We start from the raw sequence: 21,477 nt of genomic DNA, 5'->3' as shown, positions 1-21,477 counted from the left end.
CCCCGACCGCCCCGACGTGGCAACTCCAACAGCCTGACCTCGGGAGAAGACGGCGGGGAAGAGAAAATACATTGTGGCCTTCCATCACAGTGAGGAGGGACTGGAGGAGACTCACTGTGATGGATGTTTCTTTTTGTTTGGTGTTAGTTTGTGATTGTATGTGTTATTGCATTTTTATTGATTATTCTTATTGGTCTTATTGTTCAACTGCGGGTAATGTTTCATTTCACTACACATTTATGTGTATGTGACAAATAAACGACTATTGACTATTGACCATTGACACGTTCAGCTGAAAATGTACTCTGGAGAAGTATTGGAGACATGTGGAGAGATAGCTTGTGATGTACAACACAAAGGCAAGACTTTGAAGTTGCCAATAGTTGTCGCGAGTTATGTCAATAGGCCAACGTTGATGGGCAAAAATTAGCTCCGCTACTGAAACTGAACTGGAAATCTGTATTCCAATTCGAAGAGCAAACACAACTGGATCAGTTGTTGCAGAAACATCATGCTATGTTCAATGACAGCTACGATGGCAGAAAGGGTGAGCAAGCACACATCAGGATTCGACCCGATGTGGAACCTGTCTACTGTAGACCACGACCAGTGCCATATTCACTGAAAAGTAAAGTGGAAGCTCAAATCAAAAAATTGGAACAAAACGGTGTACTGGTTAAAATAGAACGCAATGATTGGGCTACTCCAATAGTAATGATTCCTGATTCCTAAAGCGGACAACACAGTGAGATTGTGTGGAGACTACAAAGTGACCATCAACTAGGCAGTAGATGATGAACAGTATCCACTACCAACCTCACAAGATTTATACACTGAACTTGCTAGTTCTAAGGTATTCTCTAAGCTAGATCTGTCACATGCATATGCTCAGCTAAATGTTGATCATAAGAGCCAGCAGTACCTCACGATAAACACACACATGGGGCTATATTCCTGCACAAAACTACCCTATGGTGTGGTCAGCACCAAAAATCTTCCAAGCTACAATGGACAAGATTTGGCAAGGAACATCACATTGTTTGAGCAGTCAAGATGACTTGCTGATTGCGACTGTTACTGAGGAGAATCTGGAGATACTCAGTGAAGTGTTGAAACAGATTGATGATCACAATATAAAGTTGAAAAGAAGCAAATGTGCATTCTTGCAGACCAAAGTAGTGTATCATGGTTTGAAAGTGGATTAACATGGACTACAAACAGTGAAGGAAAAGATTGAAGCAATAGCAAACGTACCAACACCACAGAATGTGGTTCAACTGCACTCCTTCCTGGATATGGTACAGTATTACTCACGCTTCTTACCCGAGCTAGCTCCTCTTCACAAGTTGTTGAAAAAGGATAAAAAATGGGAATGATCCAAAGAACAACAAAATGCTTATGATGCATGTAAGAAGAGCTTGACCAGTGATGCATTACTTGTTTACTCTGACACAAATTGCGAGTTAAAGTTAGCTTGTGATGTGTCCAGTTGTGGGGTAGGAGCTGTGATTTCACATGTAATGGAACATGGACAAGAGAAGCCTATAGCATTTGCATTACGCACACTGACCAAGTGTGAGTGTAATTATGCACAAATTGAGAAAGAAGCCCTAGGTATCATCTTTGTGATCAAAAAATTCCATCAGTATCTGTTGGGTAGGAAATTCACTTATCATAAGCCACTTCTCGCTATTCTTGGTCCTCGGTCAGCAATACCTACAATGGCAGCCTCGAGGATGCAGCGGTGGGCAGTTCTCCTGTCACAGTATGATTACAGCATTGAATACCGCAGCTCAAAAGAAAATACTATCGCTGATGCATTGTCGTGTTTGCCTCATGAAGAATTAGATGTGGGCACCGAAGGTGCTATCTACATCACAGAAGTAGTGGACAATGACTTTCCAGTCACAGCAGCTGAAATTGCTGTTGAAACTCAAAAGGACACAGTGCTAAAACAAGTATACGAACAAACATTGTGTGGAGGGTCAGAAGTAAAACCAAGTTGTTGTTGATCGTCCTTCGGGTTCGAAGATGACCATGACTACACTTTCAGTTGGAGGATTGGTGACTGTGGGTCCGGAAGTGAGGCCAATCCGGGCCCGGAAGGCACGCCCACACGTAGGACACAAGTGGATGGCTGCTGCAGTGGAAGTGGAGGTAGCCCGGGCCTTGCGCGCGGTGCGTTTCCTCTGGGCCTCTGCAGTGCGTCTGTTCTCTGCTGCACGGGCTCCTGTGGTGAGCTTGCTACGCCAGGTTGGACGGTCCAGAGCAAGGGACTCCCAAGTGCTGAGGTTGATGTCCAAGTCTTTGAGGGACACTTTGAGGCAGTCCTTAAACCGTTTCTTCTGTCCTCCTACTGAGTGCTTGCCCTGACACAGTTCTCCATACAGAAGCTGTTTTGGCAGTCGACTCTCGGGCATTCTGACGACATGGCCTGCCCATCTGGCTTGGGCTTTCCGTAAGAGGGTGTGGACGCTGGGGATTCCGGCCCGTTCCAAGACCTCTATGTCGGTACTTTTGTCCTGCCACCTGATGTGGAGGAGTCTGCGTAGGCAGCTCAAGTGAAAGTGGTTGAGCTGTTTGGCATGTCTGCTGTAGACAGTCCAGGTCTCACTGCCATACAGAAGAGTGGTGAGTACCACTGCATGGTAGACCTTCAGCTTGGTGGTAAGGCTGAGTCCTCTCCGCTCCCAAACATTCTCACGGAGTCGCCAAAAGGCAGCGCTGGCCTTGGCAATCCTGTTGTTAACCTCAGCGTCAATGTTCACCACTCGCGAGAGTGTACTACCCAGATAGGTAAAGCTGTCGACTGTCTGTAGATTCTGCCCCTTCACCGTGATGTGTGGGTCCTGGTAGGGCTTTCTAGGCACGGGCTGGTACTTAACTTCAGACTTTTTGGTGTTAATGGAGAGACCAAAGTTGTCACAGGCCTGTGCGAAGCAGTCCATTTCATGCTGCATCTTCTGCTCTATGCTGGCATTGAGGGCGCAGTCATCAGCAAACAAGAAATCTCTGATGATGGTCTCCTTCACCTTTGTAACAGCTTGCAGGCGCCTGAGGTTGAACAGTCCTGTACCTGATGTGTATTCCATCCTGGCAGTCACGGAAGGCATCAGTCAGCATGGCAGAGAAGACCATGCTGAAGAGTGTAGGGGCAAAACACAACCTTGCTTCACGCCGTTTGTCACTGGAAAGGCTTCCGACTCGTCTCCATCTCGTCAACCAAGTACTGATGACCTAAAACCTTATCACAATAGATGACATGAACTGTCATGTGAGCAAGGGTGTATTAAATGGGGTCACAGAGTAGTAGTACCCAGTTGTTTAAGACAAAGATTACTTAAAGAACTCCATAGTGAACACACAGGTATTGTGGGAATGAAGGTTGTTTGTATTGGCCAGGATTGGACAATGACATAGAAGCAATGACAAGAAAATGTAGCACCTGTCAGAGTTCTAAACATGGTCTTGGTCTACTAGACCTTTTCAGAGGATTCATGTAGATTTTTGTGACCAAGGGAATAATAATTTTCTTGTTTTGGTAGATAGCCACTCAAAGTGGATTGAGGTGGTACATACGGGCACAAACACAACAACAGAAAGAACAAGAGATACATTGCAGTCTACCTTTGTGTGTCATGGATTACCTGAAGAGCTTGACTCTGACAACGGCCCCCAATTTTGTGCTGCACTGTTCCAAACTTTCACAAAGCTAAATGGTATCGAGTATACCTTAGTGCCAACTTACCATCCCCCATCTAACGGCGCAGATGAAGGGATGAACCGGTACAAGAGCAAAGCATAGACGAAGAAGTAGATCTGTCAGACTTTGGTATTATTCCAAGTTCAGATGTAAAATCAGAGTCTCCAAAGAAAGTAGAGACAAAGGTAAATGATTCTGAACTTGACTCTCCTTTAGAACCACAACCTGGCACTCCCCCTAAACCACTCAGGAGATCAGAAAGAGTGTTAACCAGTCATCAGATTAGATTTATAAAATTATTCTTGTTTGTCTAATTTACAAGTTATTTTACTTTCCAAGGGGAGAGCAGTGTAGTGTATATAATGATAACTGTAACTTTAAGTAATGAATACTAGAATGGTATGATTTGTTTCATGTGATATGTTCAATATCTTATCAGTCTTGAGAATATGTGTGAGGATGCGCAGTGTACTTTTGTGAAATAAAGAAGACCCACACTGGCAACAGCGTGTACTGAAAACCTGTGTTTGTTTCTATGTACTTGCTGAAGCCATAATATCTTACAATGCTGAAGCTAACCATCTTCACTTAAAGTTGAACATTCAACTTCATAGTGAATGGCATTCCTGTCTCCCTCACCAGCAACCCCATTGCTTTCTCCCTCCACCACCCTTTTAGCATATTTGAGGGTAAAATATCTGTCTATTTTTAATGATTCCTACACTTGACGTTTGGCTGGAATTTCATCTTGTTCAAAGTACAAATCCACTCAATCTGCTTGAAGAATCGCTCACCCATCAGTACTGACGATTAGGCAGACTTAGAAGCTCGAAGGCATAAATCTTTCATTCTAAAACTTCTGAACCAACTCATGGAGTATGATTACCCACTCATTCCAGTGATGGTGACTCCCATGGCAGTGGTTGTCATGGGGTCAGACTATGAATTTGAGTACATCTACATTCCTATACTCAAGGTCTTATGTTTATAACAACAAAGAGAAAGCCTTTTGCCAATTGTATCCTGTCACTACTACTAAAGGGTTCTTTATTTACTCTCGTGATCGTCAAGGAAAGAGAGTAGAAATAAACACCTCGGTTATAGATATTCATTTATTGTCCTGTGTCACCTCTTCAAACTTTAAAATCTCTCCAAATTCACTTTTCCTCATCTCCAATCTCCCGTGCATACCAAAACTCCCTTCATTCAGCACATTTGGCACAATTCATTTTTCCACCAACCCTGCTTTTTCAACCTATTCTAAAATCAAGCTTTCAATACACCATGCAATAATTTTCTGTGTGAAATTGTTTTCTATATGAAAGGAACTAAGTTAATACAAACTATTTTTACTGGTAAACTATTTATGACATATCAGGAGAATAAAATGGTTGCAATGAATTCTATTTTGCAATATCTTTTAAGAAATTTAAAAGTAATTTACTGACAGATTATTCAATTCATACTTCCATTATTTAGTATTTTATTTCTATCTAACACTACCTTGATGAACTGAGGCAAATTGTCTAAAATTAAATTATTGCGCAAATAGCAATAATAATTTATTTTTTAAATTTCAATAATAATCTTCATTTCTTGCATTGAACTATCCATATCATGCAAGCATGATATGAGCAGTACTATGTAAAACTTTGCATCAACATGCCTCAAATAGTTATATCAAAGCACAAATGTGTTTCGTGAAATTTTAAAATACAAAAAGGAGAACTTTGTAAAACTTTTTTTTTAAATCGCCTTTTGCAAGTGAATTTTTTAATTATAATTCCCAAATAAAAGACCATATGATGAGTATTGGAACGAAATACAAAAGGTTTTTTTTAGATGCAAGAAATTTAAAGTACAACAAACAAACTTTTCCAAGCAAAGCAATGAACAATGATTCAAGCAACAAGAAGCAATCTTTCTAATAAACTTACAACACTGGGAGGGTGCTGTGGGCAAAGGCTTCTTCTGGACTTCTTCCTGAATTGTGTACTATACAAGACAAGGAAAGGAGAGCTGATGTGACACAATACAGTTATTAAAATTGCTTGTAACATCAATAATACTCTACATATAATTACAAAAAAATATGGTTAATATTACTGAACATGTAATAATACGCTGTCTGCAGAACTTTCTGTAAATATACTACTGTTAAGGGCCTGTCCCACTTTAGGCGATTTTAAGGCGACTGCCGGCGACTGTCAAAGTCGTAGCAGATCGCCGAACTTTTCTTTTACCCGACGACAATGACCACGACAATGCCGAGTCAGGTCGAGATTACAGCGTCTGCGGAAACATCGCGAAATTCCCATGCTGTCAATGCTTCTCCAGCGTCCTAATTTTCGCTGAAATCACTGACAAGTCCGTAAGTACTTGAGAGTTTTGAATTATAACATCTTGTATGGGTTACTTAAAAACCAAGCATCACTGTCACAAGGCATAAGCTGGATTTACTTCCAGTTTACTAATAGCTGTATCAAAACAAACAAAAAAATTAAGTGGTTAAGTGGATTTTTGTGAAAAGTGTGTGGGCATTCTTTGAAAATGTACGGGAAATGCATATCTGGATTCTGGGTTGCATATCTGGGTTGGGAGCCCACTTTAAATGTAATGGCTGATGGCCATAAACATCGCAAAATTCCCACGCTTACCTGACCGTCAAACTGTCGCCTCCAATCTACCTGTCAAATGTCCTGACTGTAAATAAATTGGTTAAACACAAGCATTTTATGGTATTTTGAAATTACTTTACTTATTTTAATATTATGTGCTTCTAAATGCATCTAAGAGAACCTAGCAAACCTGGCAAAACAGGTGACAGCGCCAGCAGTAAGTAACGATACCTGGCGACAAGCCAGCTGTCGCAGAGAAATTTCACTCCGGATGATTTCTCAGCGACGCGCTGAGATCCACTAAGATTCTTGGAAGACTCCTCACGATCATGCCCACGACAGCCTAGTTGCCGGCAGTCGCCTAAAAATCACCTAAAGTGATTTTAAGGATCCCATGGCAAGAAATTAGATCATGCAGCATGATCCTTCTGTACAGTACAAAGTTCAATTTCATAGATTTGAAGATTCAGGATACATAGTCTGGAACTCCCATGCTTGCAGCACTGGGGACCCCCGATATCAGCAGTGGATTACAGCATGAAGCTACCTTTTTTCACCTTAGAAGGGGCATGTGGGGCAGATCTCAAGCTGAGAATGTAAATGGAGAGCAAGTTCTTCCATTGGTGAGGAAGTAATGACTAGCCGAAAGCACCAGGCCTTTCAGGAGTTCGGAAGTACTTTTACACACACGATTGGCAGACTTCGGAATACCAATCTGCAAACATAGATTGAAGTTATTTTAAATTGTTAAACCAAGTGGCATTATTTGACATCATGCCGAAGACCTTTGATAAAATTCCAAATGGTATGGAAGGTTAGATCGCATGGGAACCAGGGAAAATTAGCTAACTGGATACAGAATTTGCTTTGTGGTAGGAAGTAAAATGTGATGTTTGTCGGACTGGAGGACTGACTGATGGTGTTCCTCAGGGATCGGTCCAGGGCCCATTGCTTTTGTTTATCAAGAATTGCAGCAGGATCTTGATCAGCTGGCCAAAATTTGTCATGTACAGAATTTAATAATTATAAATGTGGTGTAGATTTTGGAAACTCAAAACAGGACAGGACCTTCATATAGTAGGCCCTGGGGAGCGTTGAAGAGCAGAGGGATCCAGGACTATAAATGCACAGGATCTTGATCAGCTGTGCCAATGGAACAAGATATCTCAAAAGGAATTTAATTCAGAAAATATGAGGTGTTACATATTGGGATGTCAAACCAGGGCAGGAGATTCGCAGTGAATGGTTGCCTTGGGGAGTGTGGAAGAGCAGAGGGATCTCAGATTGCAAGTACAAAGTTCCCTGAAAGTGTATCACAGGTAGATAGGGTGGGTAGGCGAAGATGTTGTTACTTTGGCCTTCATTAGTCAGAGAAATGTGTAAAGGTTGGGCCGTTATGGAATAGTTGTACAAGATGTTGCTGACACCGCACTTGAAATATTGTGTTTCGTTTTGTTCATCCTGCTACAGGAAAAATGCCCTTCTGTGGAAGAAGTGCAGAGAAGATTTAAAAGGATGTCACCTGGACTTGAGGGCCTGAGCTATAGGAAAGGTTGGGCAGGTAAGGGCTTTATTCCATGGAGTGCAGGAAGCAGAGCAATGAAATTATACAGGTGTATAAAATCATGAGGGGAATATATCACATGAATGGGCAGACACAAAATGCTGGAGTAACTCAGCGGGTCAGGCAGCATCTCAGGAGAGAGGAATGGGTGACCTTTCGGGTCGAGACCCTTCTTCAGACTGATGTCAGGGGAGGGGAGGGGCGGTGTCTTTTTTCATGGGTTGGGTAATTAAGAACAAGGGAGCATAAGTTTAAGGTGAGAAGGGAAAGATCTAATAGGAAACAAAGGGGCAACATTTTTTACACAGACCGGTACAATAACAACATTTAAAAATATATGGGTCATTGAATCATACAGCATGGAAACAGGCTCTTTAACCCAGCTTGCCCATGCCAACCAAGGTGCCCATCTACATTAGTCCCACCTGCCTCCATTCGGCCTATTTCCCTGTCCATGTACCTGTCCAAATATATTTAAATGTTGTTTTTGTTTCTACCTTAACTACTTCCAGCAGCTCATTCCATACACACCCACCACCCTCTGTGTGAAAATGGTGCCCCTCAGATTCCTATTAAATCTTTCCCCTCTCAACTTAAACTAATGTCCTCTGGTTTTTGATTCTCCTACTCTGGGTTAAAGACTGTGCATCTACCCTATCAATTCCTTTCATGATTTTATATGCCTCTCTAAGATCACCTCTGATCTTACATTCCAAGGAATAAAAGCCCTTGCCTGCCAAACCTCTCCCTCCAGCTCAGGCCCTCAAGTCCTGGCAACATCCTCGTTCATCTCTGCACTCTTTCCAGGTCAAACACAGGCAAATGGGACTAGCTTAGATGTGGCTTCTTGGTCGGCATAGACAAATTGGGCTGAATTGCCCATTTTTGTAGGGTATGACTATGACTATTTACTCTTTCTTGAAGTTTGCAGTAGAAAAGGCAGCATTTTTAATTCCCGCTTTTTGAAATCAAACATTGTTTTTAAAATTTAACTTCCTTTTCAAGGAACTCTTCATAAATTCACACATAATCATTTTACAATTAGACAATTTTTTTTTCACTTGAACACATCTTTTATCCACCTCATCATGGTTCCTTATGGCGTTCAATTGCTCTAATTTCTGTGTCCAATATATTGCTTCTTCTTCTGGGATATCTGTGAAGAGGCATAGCTGCAATTATTACATCTTCACAGAAATAAACTCTACCTTATCAGATAACACAGCAAACATCAAACTGCAAAATGCACTTAAAGTAGTAGTGCCAAACATTTCATTGTTTCTCCCTGGAGTGCAAGCCCCATCCCCAGGGCAGAGCAAACCTAAAACTTACCCATTCCAGGAGATACCCCCAGGGCCTGGAAAGAATTCAGGGATTTTCCCAAACATCTAGCTTTCATTTTTTTCTTCCTCAGAGAAACTCATTCGGAGAAAAGTCATGCATATGAACACAAGGTCCATCGATTCTTGGCACAACTAACAGATTCTTTTAAATTAATATTTTAGTCTTAACATTTTACATTCCTGATTACACCAATATTTTAGAATGACCAAGAGGTGGATCAATTTGCAATATTCTACGAAATGTCATGCCTAAACTGCTATAAGGCACAAATTAGTTATGCATTTGATCACACTGCTTGGACTTAACTCAATGGACCAGCTGCACCATGGCAGATGGAAGATGGGCTGCAAAGCTTGCAGGAATACTTCTATCTAAGGAAGGCAATACTTCCTTGACATCACACCAACCAATTTCAAAGTGACATCTGCTACAAAAGTGAAAGAAAATAACTGCAGATGCTGGTACAAATCGAAGGTATTCATTCACAAAATGCTGGAGTAACTCAGCAGGTCAGGCAGCATCTCAGGAGAGAAGGAATGGGTGACGTTTCGGGTCGAGACCCTTCTTCAGACTGAACTGCTACAAAAGTGAACATTTTCATGGACAAGACCACTTTATCCAACCATCCAAGAGAAACCGTGTCAAAAGTATGTTGAAAGACTGGAGCGACTGGGCTTGTATACTCTGGAATTTAGACGGATGAGAGAGGATCTTATTGAAACATATAAGATTGTTAAGGGATTGGACACGCTAGAGGCAGGAAACATGTTCCCGGTGTTGGGGGAGTCCCACAGTTTAAGAATAAGGGGTAGGCCATTTAGAACGGAGATGAGGAAAAAGTTTTTCACTCAGAGAGTTGTGAAGCTGTGGAACCCTCTGCCTCAGAAGGCAGTGGAGGCCAATTCCCTGGATACTTTCAAGAGTTAGATAGAGCTCAATGATAGCGGAGTCAAGGGGTAGGGGAGAAGGTAGGAACGGGGTACTGATTGTGGATGATCAACCATGATCAGGGTGAATGGCGGTGCTGGCTTGATGGGCCGAATGGCCTACTCCTGCACCTACTGTCTATTGTCTAAAAAGGCATGAAATTCTATGGAAAATATAAAGTTTAGAAAAACAGGCCAGGAAAGACTATCCAAAAATTGGTATGCCTGGTATGCCCATACAGAAAAAAAGTTCACCAAAAGGATTGCCTTTCATATAAGTTTTATGAAGTATATTGTGGATGAATGGCAATATAAGCTAATTATTAAAGAAAACATTAAATATTACAATGATTCAATTCAAAACAGTAGTTACTGGAAGTACACTTTCAACTGAATGACATGTCTACAACAAAATTAGATATTATAGTCATTAAAGCAGAGATAAAAATATCCATAGGGGAACGGGCATTACCAAAGGTTTGCACTTCAAGCTGTTTTTAGAGAATGGTGTGGTGACATATTATGGAGCTTTTCAGTTTCACACAAATAGACAAATCAAATAATAAATTGAAATTCTGCAAGGCACTACTACATAAGTTATATTTAGACCAAAAGTATGATCCACTCAAACAACACTTATTTTAACATTCACCTTCAAATTCACTTCACAAGAACACATTCAACCTCAGACTAAGAAACACTTCAAAAACAAAATCACACCACTTAATATCACACAATGTAGGACTTTATCTCACAGTGCACATCGATCAACTTCTTTGCAGCTTCCTGTCAATGTTCTCTTGAAGAATATAATAATGTCAGGATTACAACAACTAAAACTTAGACAAAACTGTTCGATTTTTGTTTAAACGCATCACTTGTTAATAATTTCTGGAACATTCAATAGAAATTCTAGTGGAATTAGATGTTGGATGAAAATGAGCAAGATCTGGTAGCAATGAAACAGAAAATGCTTAAAACAGATCAGGCAGCATCTATGGGAAAGAGAAATAGAGTTAACATGTAGGTCAAAGATTCTTTAACAGAACTGTTCAACTCTGTTTCTTTTTCTATAGATGCTGCAAAATTGGCTTTTGATTTGAATTTCCAACACTTGCAGTTTATTTGGATTTTTATTCATTGTGCTACTGAACTCCACATATTTTTACTTTTGTTTTGCACATTGCTTCAGTTAAGGTTTCAAAAGTCTATTTATTGTCACGTGTACCAATTAAGGTACAATGATATGCGAATTACCATACAACCATACTAAAAAAGCAACAAGACACACAACTACATAAAAGTTAACATAAACATCCACCACAGCGGATTCCCCATATTCCTCACCATAAAGTCTAATCTTCTTCCCACATTTTTCTCCGGCGGTCGGGGCAGTCGAACTATCCACCGGGGCGATCGAAGCTCCCGTAGCCAGCATTCGAAGCCCCCACATTGGGATGATCGAAGCTCCCGGGTGGTCGAAGCTCCTGCGGCGGCTTGGAGTTCCCGAAGTCCGTCTCTAACCAGAGACCGTGAGCTCCACGATGTTAAAGTCCGCAGGCACCGGCGGTAGATCTCAGAGGTCGATCCCTGGCAAAGGGATCGTGGGCTGCGCGATGTTAAAGTCCCGCAGGCGCCCACGGTGGAGCTCACGAAGTCAGTCTCCAGCAAAATCGCATCTCCGTAGAGGTAAGAGATTAGAGAAAGTTTCCCCCAACCCCCTCCGTCCCACCCCCCCACAGAAAAACAAGCTAAAGAACACTAAAAACATACATTTAACACATACTAAAAAAACAATGATGAAGAAGAAAGGGGCAGACAGACAGTTGGCGAGGCAGCCATTGCTGGCGCCTCCCCATGGCTTCACCAAATCAAAAATAATATTCTGAGGACAATAATTATTGCAGATATTGATTGATCATCACGAGCTTTAACATTTTCAAATCACTTGGAAAAGAATGGCTGTAACTTCTATCATGTAGCTCATTATTTTATGGACTACAAAACAGAATTTTGCTCAGATACTAATCATCAAAATTGATTGGCAATTTAGAGTGTTCTGTATGTATTTCTGGAAATCATACCGCCATCCTCAGTCCTTCTTGATGGAACATTTCCATCATTTACTACTTTTATTTCAGCTTTCCCTCATTTGTAGCTTTGATTTTGTTTTTTAATTAATTTGCAATGGGTCCAATTGAAACGTTCAAGTTGCAACTTAAAGATACAGCTGGGAAACAGGCCCTTCAGCCCACCAAGTCCACGCTGACCAGCGATCACCCCGTACACTAGCTCCACACACAAACCTACACACCAAGGACAATTTACAGAAGCCAATTAACCTACAAAACTGCACGTCTTTGGAATGTGGGAGGAAACCGGAGCACCCGGAGAAAAAACACATGATCACAGGGAGAATGTACAAACTCCATACAGACATCAGGAATAAACCCAGGTCTCTTACCCTGGTCTCGGACAGGGTGGTCTGCAGCACTGGGGTTCCGCAGGGAACAGTGCTAGCTCCATTCTTGTTCACCCTGTGCACTGCGGACTTCAGGCATAGCTCTGCAGACTCCTATCTACAGAAGTTCTCTAACAACTCTGCCATCGTCGGCCTCAACACGGGCAATGAGGACAGGGTGTACAGAGAACTGATCAAGGAGTTTGTGGACTGGTGCCAGCGGAACTGCCTCCACATCAACGCAGGGAAAACCAGGGAGATGGTGGTAGATTTCCGCAGGCGCAGCCAGGTCCCCCCGACACCGGTGAACATATAGGGAATGGACATCAAGAGGGTGGATTCTTATAAGTACCTGGGTGTCTACCTCAACAATAAACTGGACTGGACTGAAAACACCGATGCGCTATACAGAAAGGGCCAGAGCAGACTTTATCTGCTAAGGAGACTCCTCAGGTCCTTTGGAGTGCAGGGGGCACTCCTAAGGACCTTCTACAACACGGTGGTTGCATCGGCCATTTTCTATGGAGTGGTCTGCTGGAGCAGCAGCATCTCAGCAGCAGAAGGGAAGAGACTCGACAAGCTGGTCAGGAAGGCCAGCTCGGTCCTGGATTGCCCCCTTGACTCAGTGCAGGTGGTGGGAGGGAGGAGGATGATGGCAAAGCTAACATCGCTGCTGGACAACGACTCCCACCCCATGCAGGACACTGTCACTGCACTGAGTAGCTCCTTCAGTGACAGACTCCTTTACCCCAAGTGCGTGAAGGAGAGATATAGGAGGTCCATCCTTCCCGCTGCTGTGAGACTGCACAACCAGCACTGCTCCCAGCAGACGAGTCAACAATAACAGCTAAGATCACACAGAAAATTTATGACAATTTATGTATCTTTTATTTATAATGAATGATCTCTTGCTCTCTCGCTATCCACTTTGCTGCTGTAACACTGTAAACTTCCCCGGTGTGGAACGAATAAAGGAATATATTATATTATTATTATTACACTGTAAGGCAGCCACACTGTCACTCCACCACTGTGCTCCCCTCTAAGGTATGCTAAAATATACTTCTTTAAAATAGGAATAATTCAATGGCACAAAATCTGAATTAAAAGTAATATTTTGAAAAAACAAAACTCTTTTTATTCGTATTGAAAAGGGAAAATAGGATTTGCACAGTCAAAATATATGTCTAAAGATAATGGTATAAGGTTTGTTTGAAGTTGAGCTCTCCACAGGTTTCAGTGATGGTGAAAACAAGGGTTGCCCCGAGCTGGTCATTGTTTGAACATTCGGACAATTTAGCAAAACTACAGATTAACTGGTGGTCAGATTAAGCCTCAGATTAATTTTGCCGAATTTTACTCAGTGACTGAGTGAAACATGCATCAGATAAAGATCAACTCAAATATCCTTCTGTCCTTAATATAAAAGCATCACACTCCATAGATTGAAAGCATCTATCTGAAAATATAGCGTTCAGTATACGTAGGTTTAAATTATTACAAAATTAATTAATTGGCATCACATGCAATATTGTACTACAAGTTTAAACACACGCTGGAGAAAGTAATAAGTAGAGTAGTTCCAGGCAAGCTTTCTAATCACAGCATAGAGGTTTGCGATGGAATGTAGATAGTAAAATAAATGTCATGCAATAAATTTAACAGACATCAAAGGATGCCAAAAGAACAACAGATGTGCAAGAACACATGATTCACACAGTTATCTGGTATAGGCCAAAACAGTGAGAGTTGATAAAACAAAGCCAATGAAGTGTGATTTTATAGAATGGTATAAAAATATGAGGAGAATAGATAGGTGATTGTACAGTATTTTTCATAAGGGCATGGATTTATTGTGAGAAAGAAAAGATTTAGTTGGAATGTGATGTGCAACTTTTTCATACTGAGCTTGGTAGGTATATAGATAACAACAATTTCAAAAAAATTGGCAGGTATGTCGATTGGACAGCTTAGAGCAATACGCAACTACAACTAGCTTTGATGGAGCATCCTGGCAGGCATGAACAAGTTGGGCCAAATGGCCTGTTCGCATGCTCTATGACTCTAAGTTTTTCATGATCTCCCCCGTCCAAAGTCATGCTCACTATCCCTAATAAATCTATACCTTTTTCCAAATGTCGGTAGATTCTATCCCTAAGAACCTTCTGCAATAATTTCCCTTCTACGAATGTAAGGCTTACTGGCTTATATTTTCCTGGTTTGTCTCTTTCCTGGTTTGCCTCTGTAGCTATTGGTACTCCCTATGTGGCCACCTTTACATCGGCAAGACCAAGCAGAGACAGGGAAGCCTTTAAGCCGAATACTTGCACTCAGTCCGCCAAGGACTGCTCAGTTCCTTACCGACCTTTCTGTCCTTGGCCTCCTCCATTGCCTCAATGAGACCACAAGCAAACTTAAGGAACAGCACTTCCTATTTCACCTCATATTGCAACTCAGCGGTTTTCTGCTCTCTCATGAACTGGAAAATATCATCAACTTTCTGCTCATTCCTATCAGAGAATCTTTTCATCCTTTTATTAACTTTTCCATCCCCATTTCTAGGTAACCCAATATGCCCATCAAAACCGACAGATACTTTCTCCTCTTCCGAAGAGAATGGAATTCCATCCTCCAAATTTCTCAATTTCCTTTATTTTTGTCTGACAATATTATTCTTGCACTTCTGTTCCCAATCCACCTCATAAACAACCCGCATATTTCAGGCATCATTCAAACAAATCTCCACTAAAGTGACCAAAACTATACACATTTCTCCAGATGTAGTCGCAGCAATGCCCAAAACTAACTGAAGCAAAAATTCCTTCACTTTCCTTAGCAATAAACAATAACATTCTTTTAACTTTTCTAATACTTGCAGCACCTCCATACTAGCCTTTTGGAAATCATGCACCAGAAGCCCCATATCCCTTTCCATCAGAAGCCCCATATCCCTTTCCATCCTCGAGCTCTGTAATTTCCCACCATTTAATGGACTTCCTTTTAATTTTTCTTGACAAAATAATTATTCATATCTTCCTACGCTATATTCTATTTGCTTGGCCTTTGTTTCCTCATTCAATTTATCTATAACCTTTTGTGGCTTTGTCATGTCCTCTTCACAACTTATTTTCTTCTCTACCTTTGTCTCATTTGCATACTTCACGATCATACATTTGTCAAGAATCACGAGTGTTTCATTGACAATATTATCTATATGATGTAAAGATGAGCCCGGTCCTGCACCATGTGCCACACCACTCCTTCCATTTACTTCATTCACCAGCCAATCTTCCATGAATGTCAATATATTATCTACCCTCATTGAACATTTATTTTTTGCATAACCTTTGATGTGGCATCTTATCGAATTCTATTTCCATTCTATTCACAGCACATTACTGCTTCAATAAACTCCAATAAATTAAGCAAATATGCAGAACCATGTTATGAAATTGTACTTACTTTACTAATTAACTTGATTTATTTTTCTAAGGTCCCTTCTATATGTTTAATGATAGTTTCTAAGTTTTACTCTATGACAGAAGTTAATTCACTGGCCTGTCATTTCTCTCTGCCTCCCTTTTTGAATAAAGGGGTTACATTTTTCATTTTCCCACCTAATCAAATTTTCCCTAAATCCAGGGAATTTTGGAAAATTAAACTCAATACATCAACCATATCACTTCTTTTCAATTGTAACCTGAAAATCGTCTTCTCAAGTAGCGGCAACACCAATTTAGTTTTTTTCTTTACAATTTTATGCAACTTAATCAAATCAAAAGCCATTCGATATGCAGAGGATCAGTGTCTAAAAGAGAAATAAAAGCACATGCAACTTCAAATTCTTCACAGAAATAGTCAGGCTATAAAGCCAAATCATAATATAGAGGTCATCAGAATGAAACAAGAATTCAAATGTATACGTTTGTCAGTAAAAGTGAACCAAAGGATTATAACATAATGTTTGAATGCTTTGGAAATAAATACAAACCATTATTTTTCAACAATTTCTCTTTTTCATTTCAGATGCTGGTATTTTAAGCTGTCTTTGGGGCTCAGTTTTAAAGTATGCAAATAATCAGTCTCTGACAATCCAAAAATGCAATAGTTCAAAGATACTTACCAAAAGGCAACTCAAAGCGAGTATCTAACAGGATTTTATGTGGTGTTGGACTTCCGGTTCCACATATCTCATCTTCGTTCATTAAAACTTCTGCATCCAATGTCGACCAATCCCCTGGTCCTTCCTGTTAAAACATTAATACCAGTAACTACAAGGAAAAAAACAATAAAAGAGTAATACTAACAAACCAGCAGAGTAATGCACATGTTAGGCAATATTCAAATAATGACTTAAACATCCAGATATAAGATTTATCTCTTTCACACTGACAGAGATGAAAAATGAACAGCAGATGATCTGATGCCCATCACACATCAGGCATGATTTAATAACCAATTGATCTGATGGAAAGGAAGGTCTTGAGTCGTAGGCATTTAATGGTGGTGGGTAGACTGGTGGGACTGAAAGCTGATAAATCATCAGAGCCTGGTGGTCTGCTTCCCAGGGTACTTAAGGAAGTGGCTCAAGAAATCGCGGACGCATTGGTGATCATTTTCCAATGTTCTATAGATTCAGGATCAGTTCCTGTGGATTGGAGGGTAGATAATGTTATCCCACTTTTTAAGAAAGGAGAGAGAGAGAAAACGGGAAATTATAGACCAGTTAGCCTGACATCAGTAGTGGGGAAGATGCTGGAGTCAATTATAAAAGAAGAAATTGCGGAACATTTGGATAGCAGTAACAGGATTGTTCCGAGTCAGCATGGATTTCTGAAGGGGAAATCATGCTTGACTAACCTTCTGGAATTTTTTGAGGATGTAACTAGAAAAATGGACAAGGGAGAGCCAGTGGATGTAGTGTACCTGGACTATCAGAAAGCCTTTGATAAGGTCCTACATAGGAGATTAGTGGGCAAGATTAGCGCACATGGTATTGGGGGTAGTGTGCTGACATGGACGGGAAACAAAGAAAAGGAATTAACGGGTCCCTTTCAGAATGGCAGGCAGTGACTAGTGGGGTACCGCAAGGCTCGGTGCTGGGACCACAGCTATTTACAATATACATTAATGACTTGGATGAAGGGATTAAAAGTAACATAAGCAAATTTGCGGATGACACAAAGCTGGGTGGTAGTGTGAACTGTGAGGAGGATGCTATGAGGATGCAGCGTGACTTGGACAGGTTGTGTGAGTGGGCAGATGCATGGCAGATGCAGTTTAATGTGGATAAATGTGAGGTTATCCACTTTGGTGGTAAGAACAGGAAGGCATAATATTAACTGAATTGTGTCAAGTTAGGAAATGGGGAAGTACAAAGAGATCTGGGTGTCCTTGTTCATCAGTCACTTAAAGTTAATGGCATGTTGGCCTTTATGACAAGAGGAGTTGAGTATAGGAGCAAAGAGATCCTTCTGCAGTTGTACAGGGCCCTGGTGAGACCGCACCCGGAGTACAGTGTGAAGTTGTGGTCTCCAAATTTGAGGAAGGACATTCTTGCTATTGAGGGCGTGCAGCGTAGGTTCACTAGGTTAATTCCCGGAATGGCGGGACAGTTGTATGTTGAAAGACTGGAGCGACTAGGCTTGATACGCTGGAATTTAGAAGAATGAGCGGGGATCTTATTGAAACATAAAAGATTATTAAGGGATTGGACACGTTAGAGGCAGGAAACATGTTCCCAATGTTGGGGGAGTCCCAAACCAGGGGCCACAGTTTAAGAATAGGGGTAGGCTATTTAGAACGGAGATGAGGAAAAACTTTTTCAGTCAGAGTTATAAATCTGTGGAAATCTCTGCCTCAGAAGGCAGTGGGGGCCAATTCTCCGGATGCTTTCAAGAGAGAGCTAGATAGAGCTCTTAAAGATAGTGGAGTCAGGGGGTATGGGGAGAAGGCAGGAACTGGGTACTGCTTGTGAATGATCAGCCATGATCACATTGAATGGCGGTGCTAGCTCGAAGGGCCAAATGGCCTACTCCTGCACCTATTGTCTATTGCCTATTGAAATTGAGAAATTACAGAATCAGATGCGCTGGTAACTGACTTCCAGTGGATTCTGTGTAAAGTTGCCACACTTTCCTGTTTTGAAATCAATAAATGCAATCAAACAACTTTTTCTTAAATATTACATTTCCAATAGACAATGTTACAAAAGCAGAAAGTGAAAGGTTTTATGCTCTCTTCTGTAAAGATGTAATAGTTGCACATCATTGATTTTAAACCACAACGTTATGTTATTAATAAGCGTTTTGTATGGAAATTATTGATCTGCCTCAAAAACAATCAGCAGTGATTGTTCAACTGCTTAACGATAAGCCAATACACCACGAGGAAATAAAACAACAAAAAAAGCAACAAACGTGATATTGATTACGTGCACTCTTGGGCTTCGCCTCATATTAAATGTTTTCTTCAGAGAAAATCATTGTAAATTGCAGTAATTCTTTCTCCTCTGGGCCACCACATTAATAAAATTACATCTTTGCACCAGTTCATAATGTATAAAGACAACCATGAATGTAAACTCAGCTATCTCTCTCTCTCTCTCTCTCTCATTTTGAAGAAAAACAAATTAGAATGTTTTTTTAACAAATTCCAATGTTCTGAAATTGGAAAAATTCAAACATCCAAAGATACTGCTATATATTAGTTCCAATCGGTTTGCTGATGACCATGCCATATTTGTGCCATGGTGTTGAACATCATTGCTTCAGGCAATAGGTCATAAGTACATACAGTAAAATGTCATGATACCAGTGTGCAATGTTGATTTGATATCAGCGCTGCAAAATTGGAAATCCACATGATAATCTGAGTTCTTTAACTTCAGCCTGAATAAAATGCGTATACTGGATGAGTACAACAGATTTATTCCACAGTGGGATTCTTCCCGTGAGGATCTCCAGATACAATGTTAGTGTCTGAAAAGATCTCAACTGGGAGAGGGAAAGAACAACTTTTCCACGATTGTTTACTTTTTTATACAGAAAGGAAAAAGGGGTGTGACAGAAAAGAAATCAATGACCAATTACAATTCTAATACAATTCCCATGGTTACAAAGAAAACAAAATCATTAATACAGGTCACATGCTCAAAAACCAAACCATTAATATAGGTCACATGCTTTCGGGGAAACGCATCAATTTACCTAGAGTGGATTCAAAACTTTTCCTACTTTCACACGCACCCAAATAAGGAGTTGTTATTGAGAAAGAAACTTTATCTCTTATACACGAGCAATCTCGCAGCTGCACGACCTTGCTTCTAACTGTTTTAATACACAGGCTCACACTGTCAGACAAGGGAGTAATTTAAGAACAAAGAACCCCTATTCTCCTCTGTCTACTCCCTATCACTCATAAAGGGACAAACACATTCCATTCCCAATTATAACATTTCTGCCACAAGCATCCATCTTACTGCTTTCTACTGAAAATGAGCATCCATTTTATATTAGCTAAAACAACAACAAAAGAAACCATCTTGAACCATCTACAACAAAATATCAATATCTCTAATTAACTATGAGCTGATAGCATAGATTCTCACACATGCCAGCTTAATACCTTTGCACAATTATGTTCAGCACCTGGTCGCTTCCTTCCATCCAAACACCCAACATTGTTATTTTAAAGTATCAATTGCAACAGTTGTTAATTCATTAAATTTGGCTGTGGCAATAATGTCACAAGAGTATGGTGCTTTGAAGTTCAAGCTTTCAGGGTGTGGTGTATGTAGATCAGTGCATGTTCCTTTAACATAGTGACCTCACCACTACTAACCACTCCCCATTGTCTCTTGTATAATTGTAGCTTCCCCACCTCCAGCTCGCTCTCTAGTTCCAGTGATGACCACGGACAGCTAGGGCACAACATGTGTGTAGTGAAATTAATAAACAATATCCAGTAAAAGACTCTGTGTGCAAAGGACGTCTCTTTACATGGTGTCAGAGCGGTAGACTTGCGTCTCCTGTTTATCGGGTTTTTATTTTTAGCATTTGTTCGTCCCAGTTGTGTCCCATCCTTCCACTTTGCCATGGCTCCCTCGTGTCGTCGTCCGGACACGCTTGTTTTTGATGAGGACATAGTGCACCGCTGGACTGTCTTCCAGCGGGACTACGAGCACTATATAGCGATTGCCCATCCTGATGCAACTGCTGCGATAAAAGCTCACCTGCTCCTCAACCTGGCTGGTCCGGAGGCAATGGAACGCTATGCGTCGTTCGAATTCGTCCCTCCGGAGGACCGCAACGACCCGGTATGTCTCATGGCTAAGTTCACTGCCCTGTGCGATATACCCACCAATAACATTATCGAACGTTTCAACTTTTTCTCGCGGTGTCAGACTCCAGGGGAGCACGTTGACGCCTTCATTGCATCCTTAAGACATATGGCTCGGCGGTGCCGCCTTCAAACGATTACACCCGACGAGATGATCAGGGACGTCCTGGTCAACGGTCTCCTAAACTCTAAGCTGCGGGATGAGCTCCTGATGAAGCCTGACCTGTCGCTAACGGACGCCATACATGCCGCACGCATGGCCTCTGCTGTTGGCTCAGTATCTCGGCCGGCGCCCCAGGACATAAATTTCACCGGCCGCCGGCGATTGAATGACCCGCAGACCAGGGTCACCCCCTCCGCGCCCACTATGGTCACCCCTCGCAGATGCCCAAACTGCAACTTCTCGTCACACAGGTATAACGTTTGCCCAGCGCAGGGCAAAACTTGTAATTCCTGCGGGAGGCAGAACCATTTTTCTGCAGCTTGTCGTTCTCGTGGGAGACCTGTCCCTGCTCCTAGAA

The 21,477-nt window shown here is 41.3% G+C and overlaps 1 protein-coding gene across 4 annotated transcripts in view; it reads right to left on the bottom strand.

Annotated features, from left to right (window-relative positions):
* Positions 1 to 21,477, bottom strand: part of LOC144592116 (protein unc-13 homolog B-like) — a 344,358-nt gene that overhangs the window by 195,742 nt on the left and 127,139 nt on the right. For all 4 annotated transcript variants that reach the window (XM_078396494.1, XM_078396502.1, XM_078396509.1 and 1 more), the window contains exons 5-7: positions 16,740 to 16,863; positions 8,968 to 9,041; positions 5,641 to 5,698 (exon numbers count right to left, since the gene is read on the bottom strand). In XM_078396494.1, coding sequence (XP_078252620.1) covers positions 5,641 to 5,698; positions 8,968 to 9,041; positions 16,740 to 16,863 — 256 coding nt within the window. The remainder of the gene's footprint in view (positions 1 to 5,640; positions 5,699 to 8,967; positions 9,042 to 16,739; positions 16,864 to 21,477) is intronic.

The sequence above is a fragment of the Rhinoraja longicauda genome, chromosome 1 (genome assembly GCF_053455715.1).
Source record: "Rhinoraja longicauda isolate Sanriku21f chromosome 1, sRhiLon1.1, whole genome shotgun sequence".
NCBI lineage: Eukaryota > Metazoa > Chordata > Chondrichthyes > Rajiformes > Arhynchobatidae > Rhinoraja > Rhinoraja longicauda.
The sequence above is the reverse complement of the archived record's forward strand: the minus strand, read 5'-3'. Positions and strand labels throughout refer to the sequence as shown.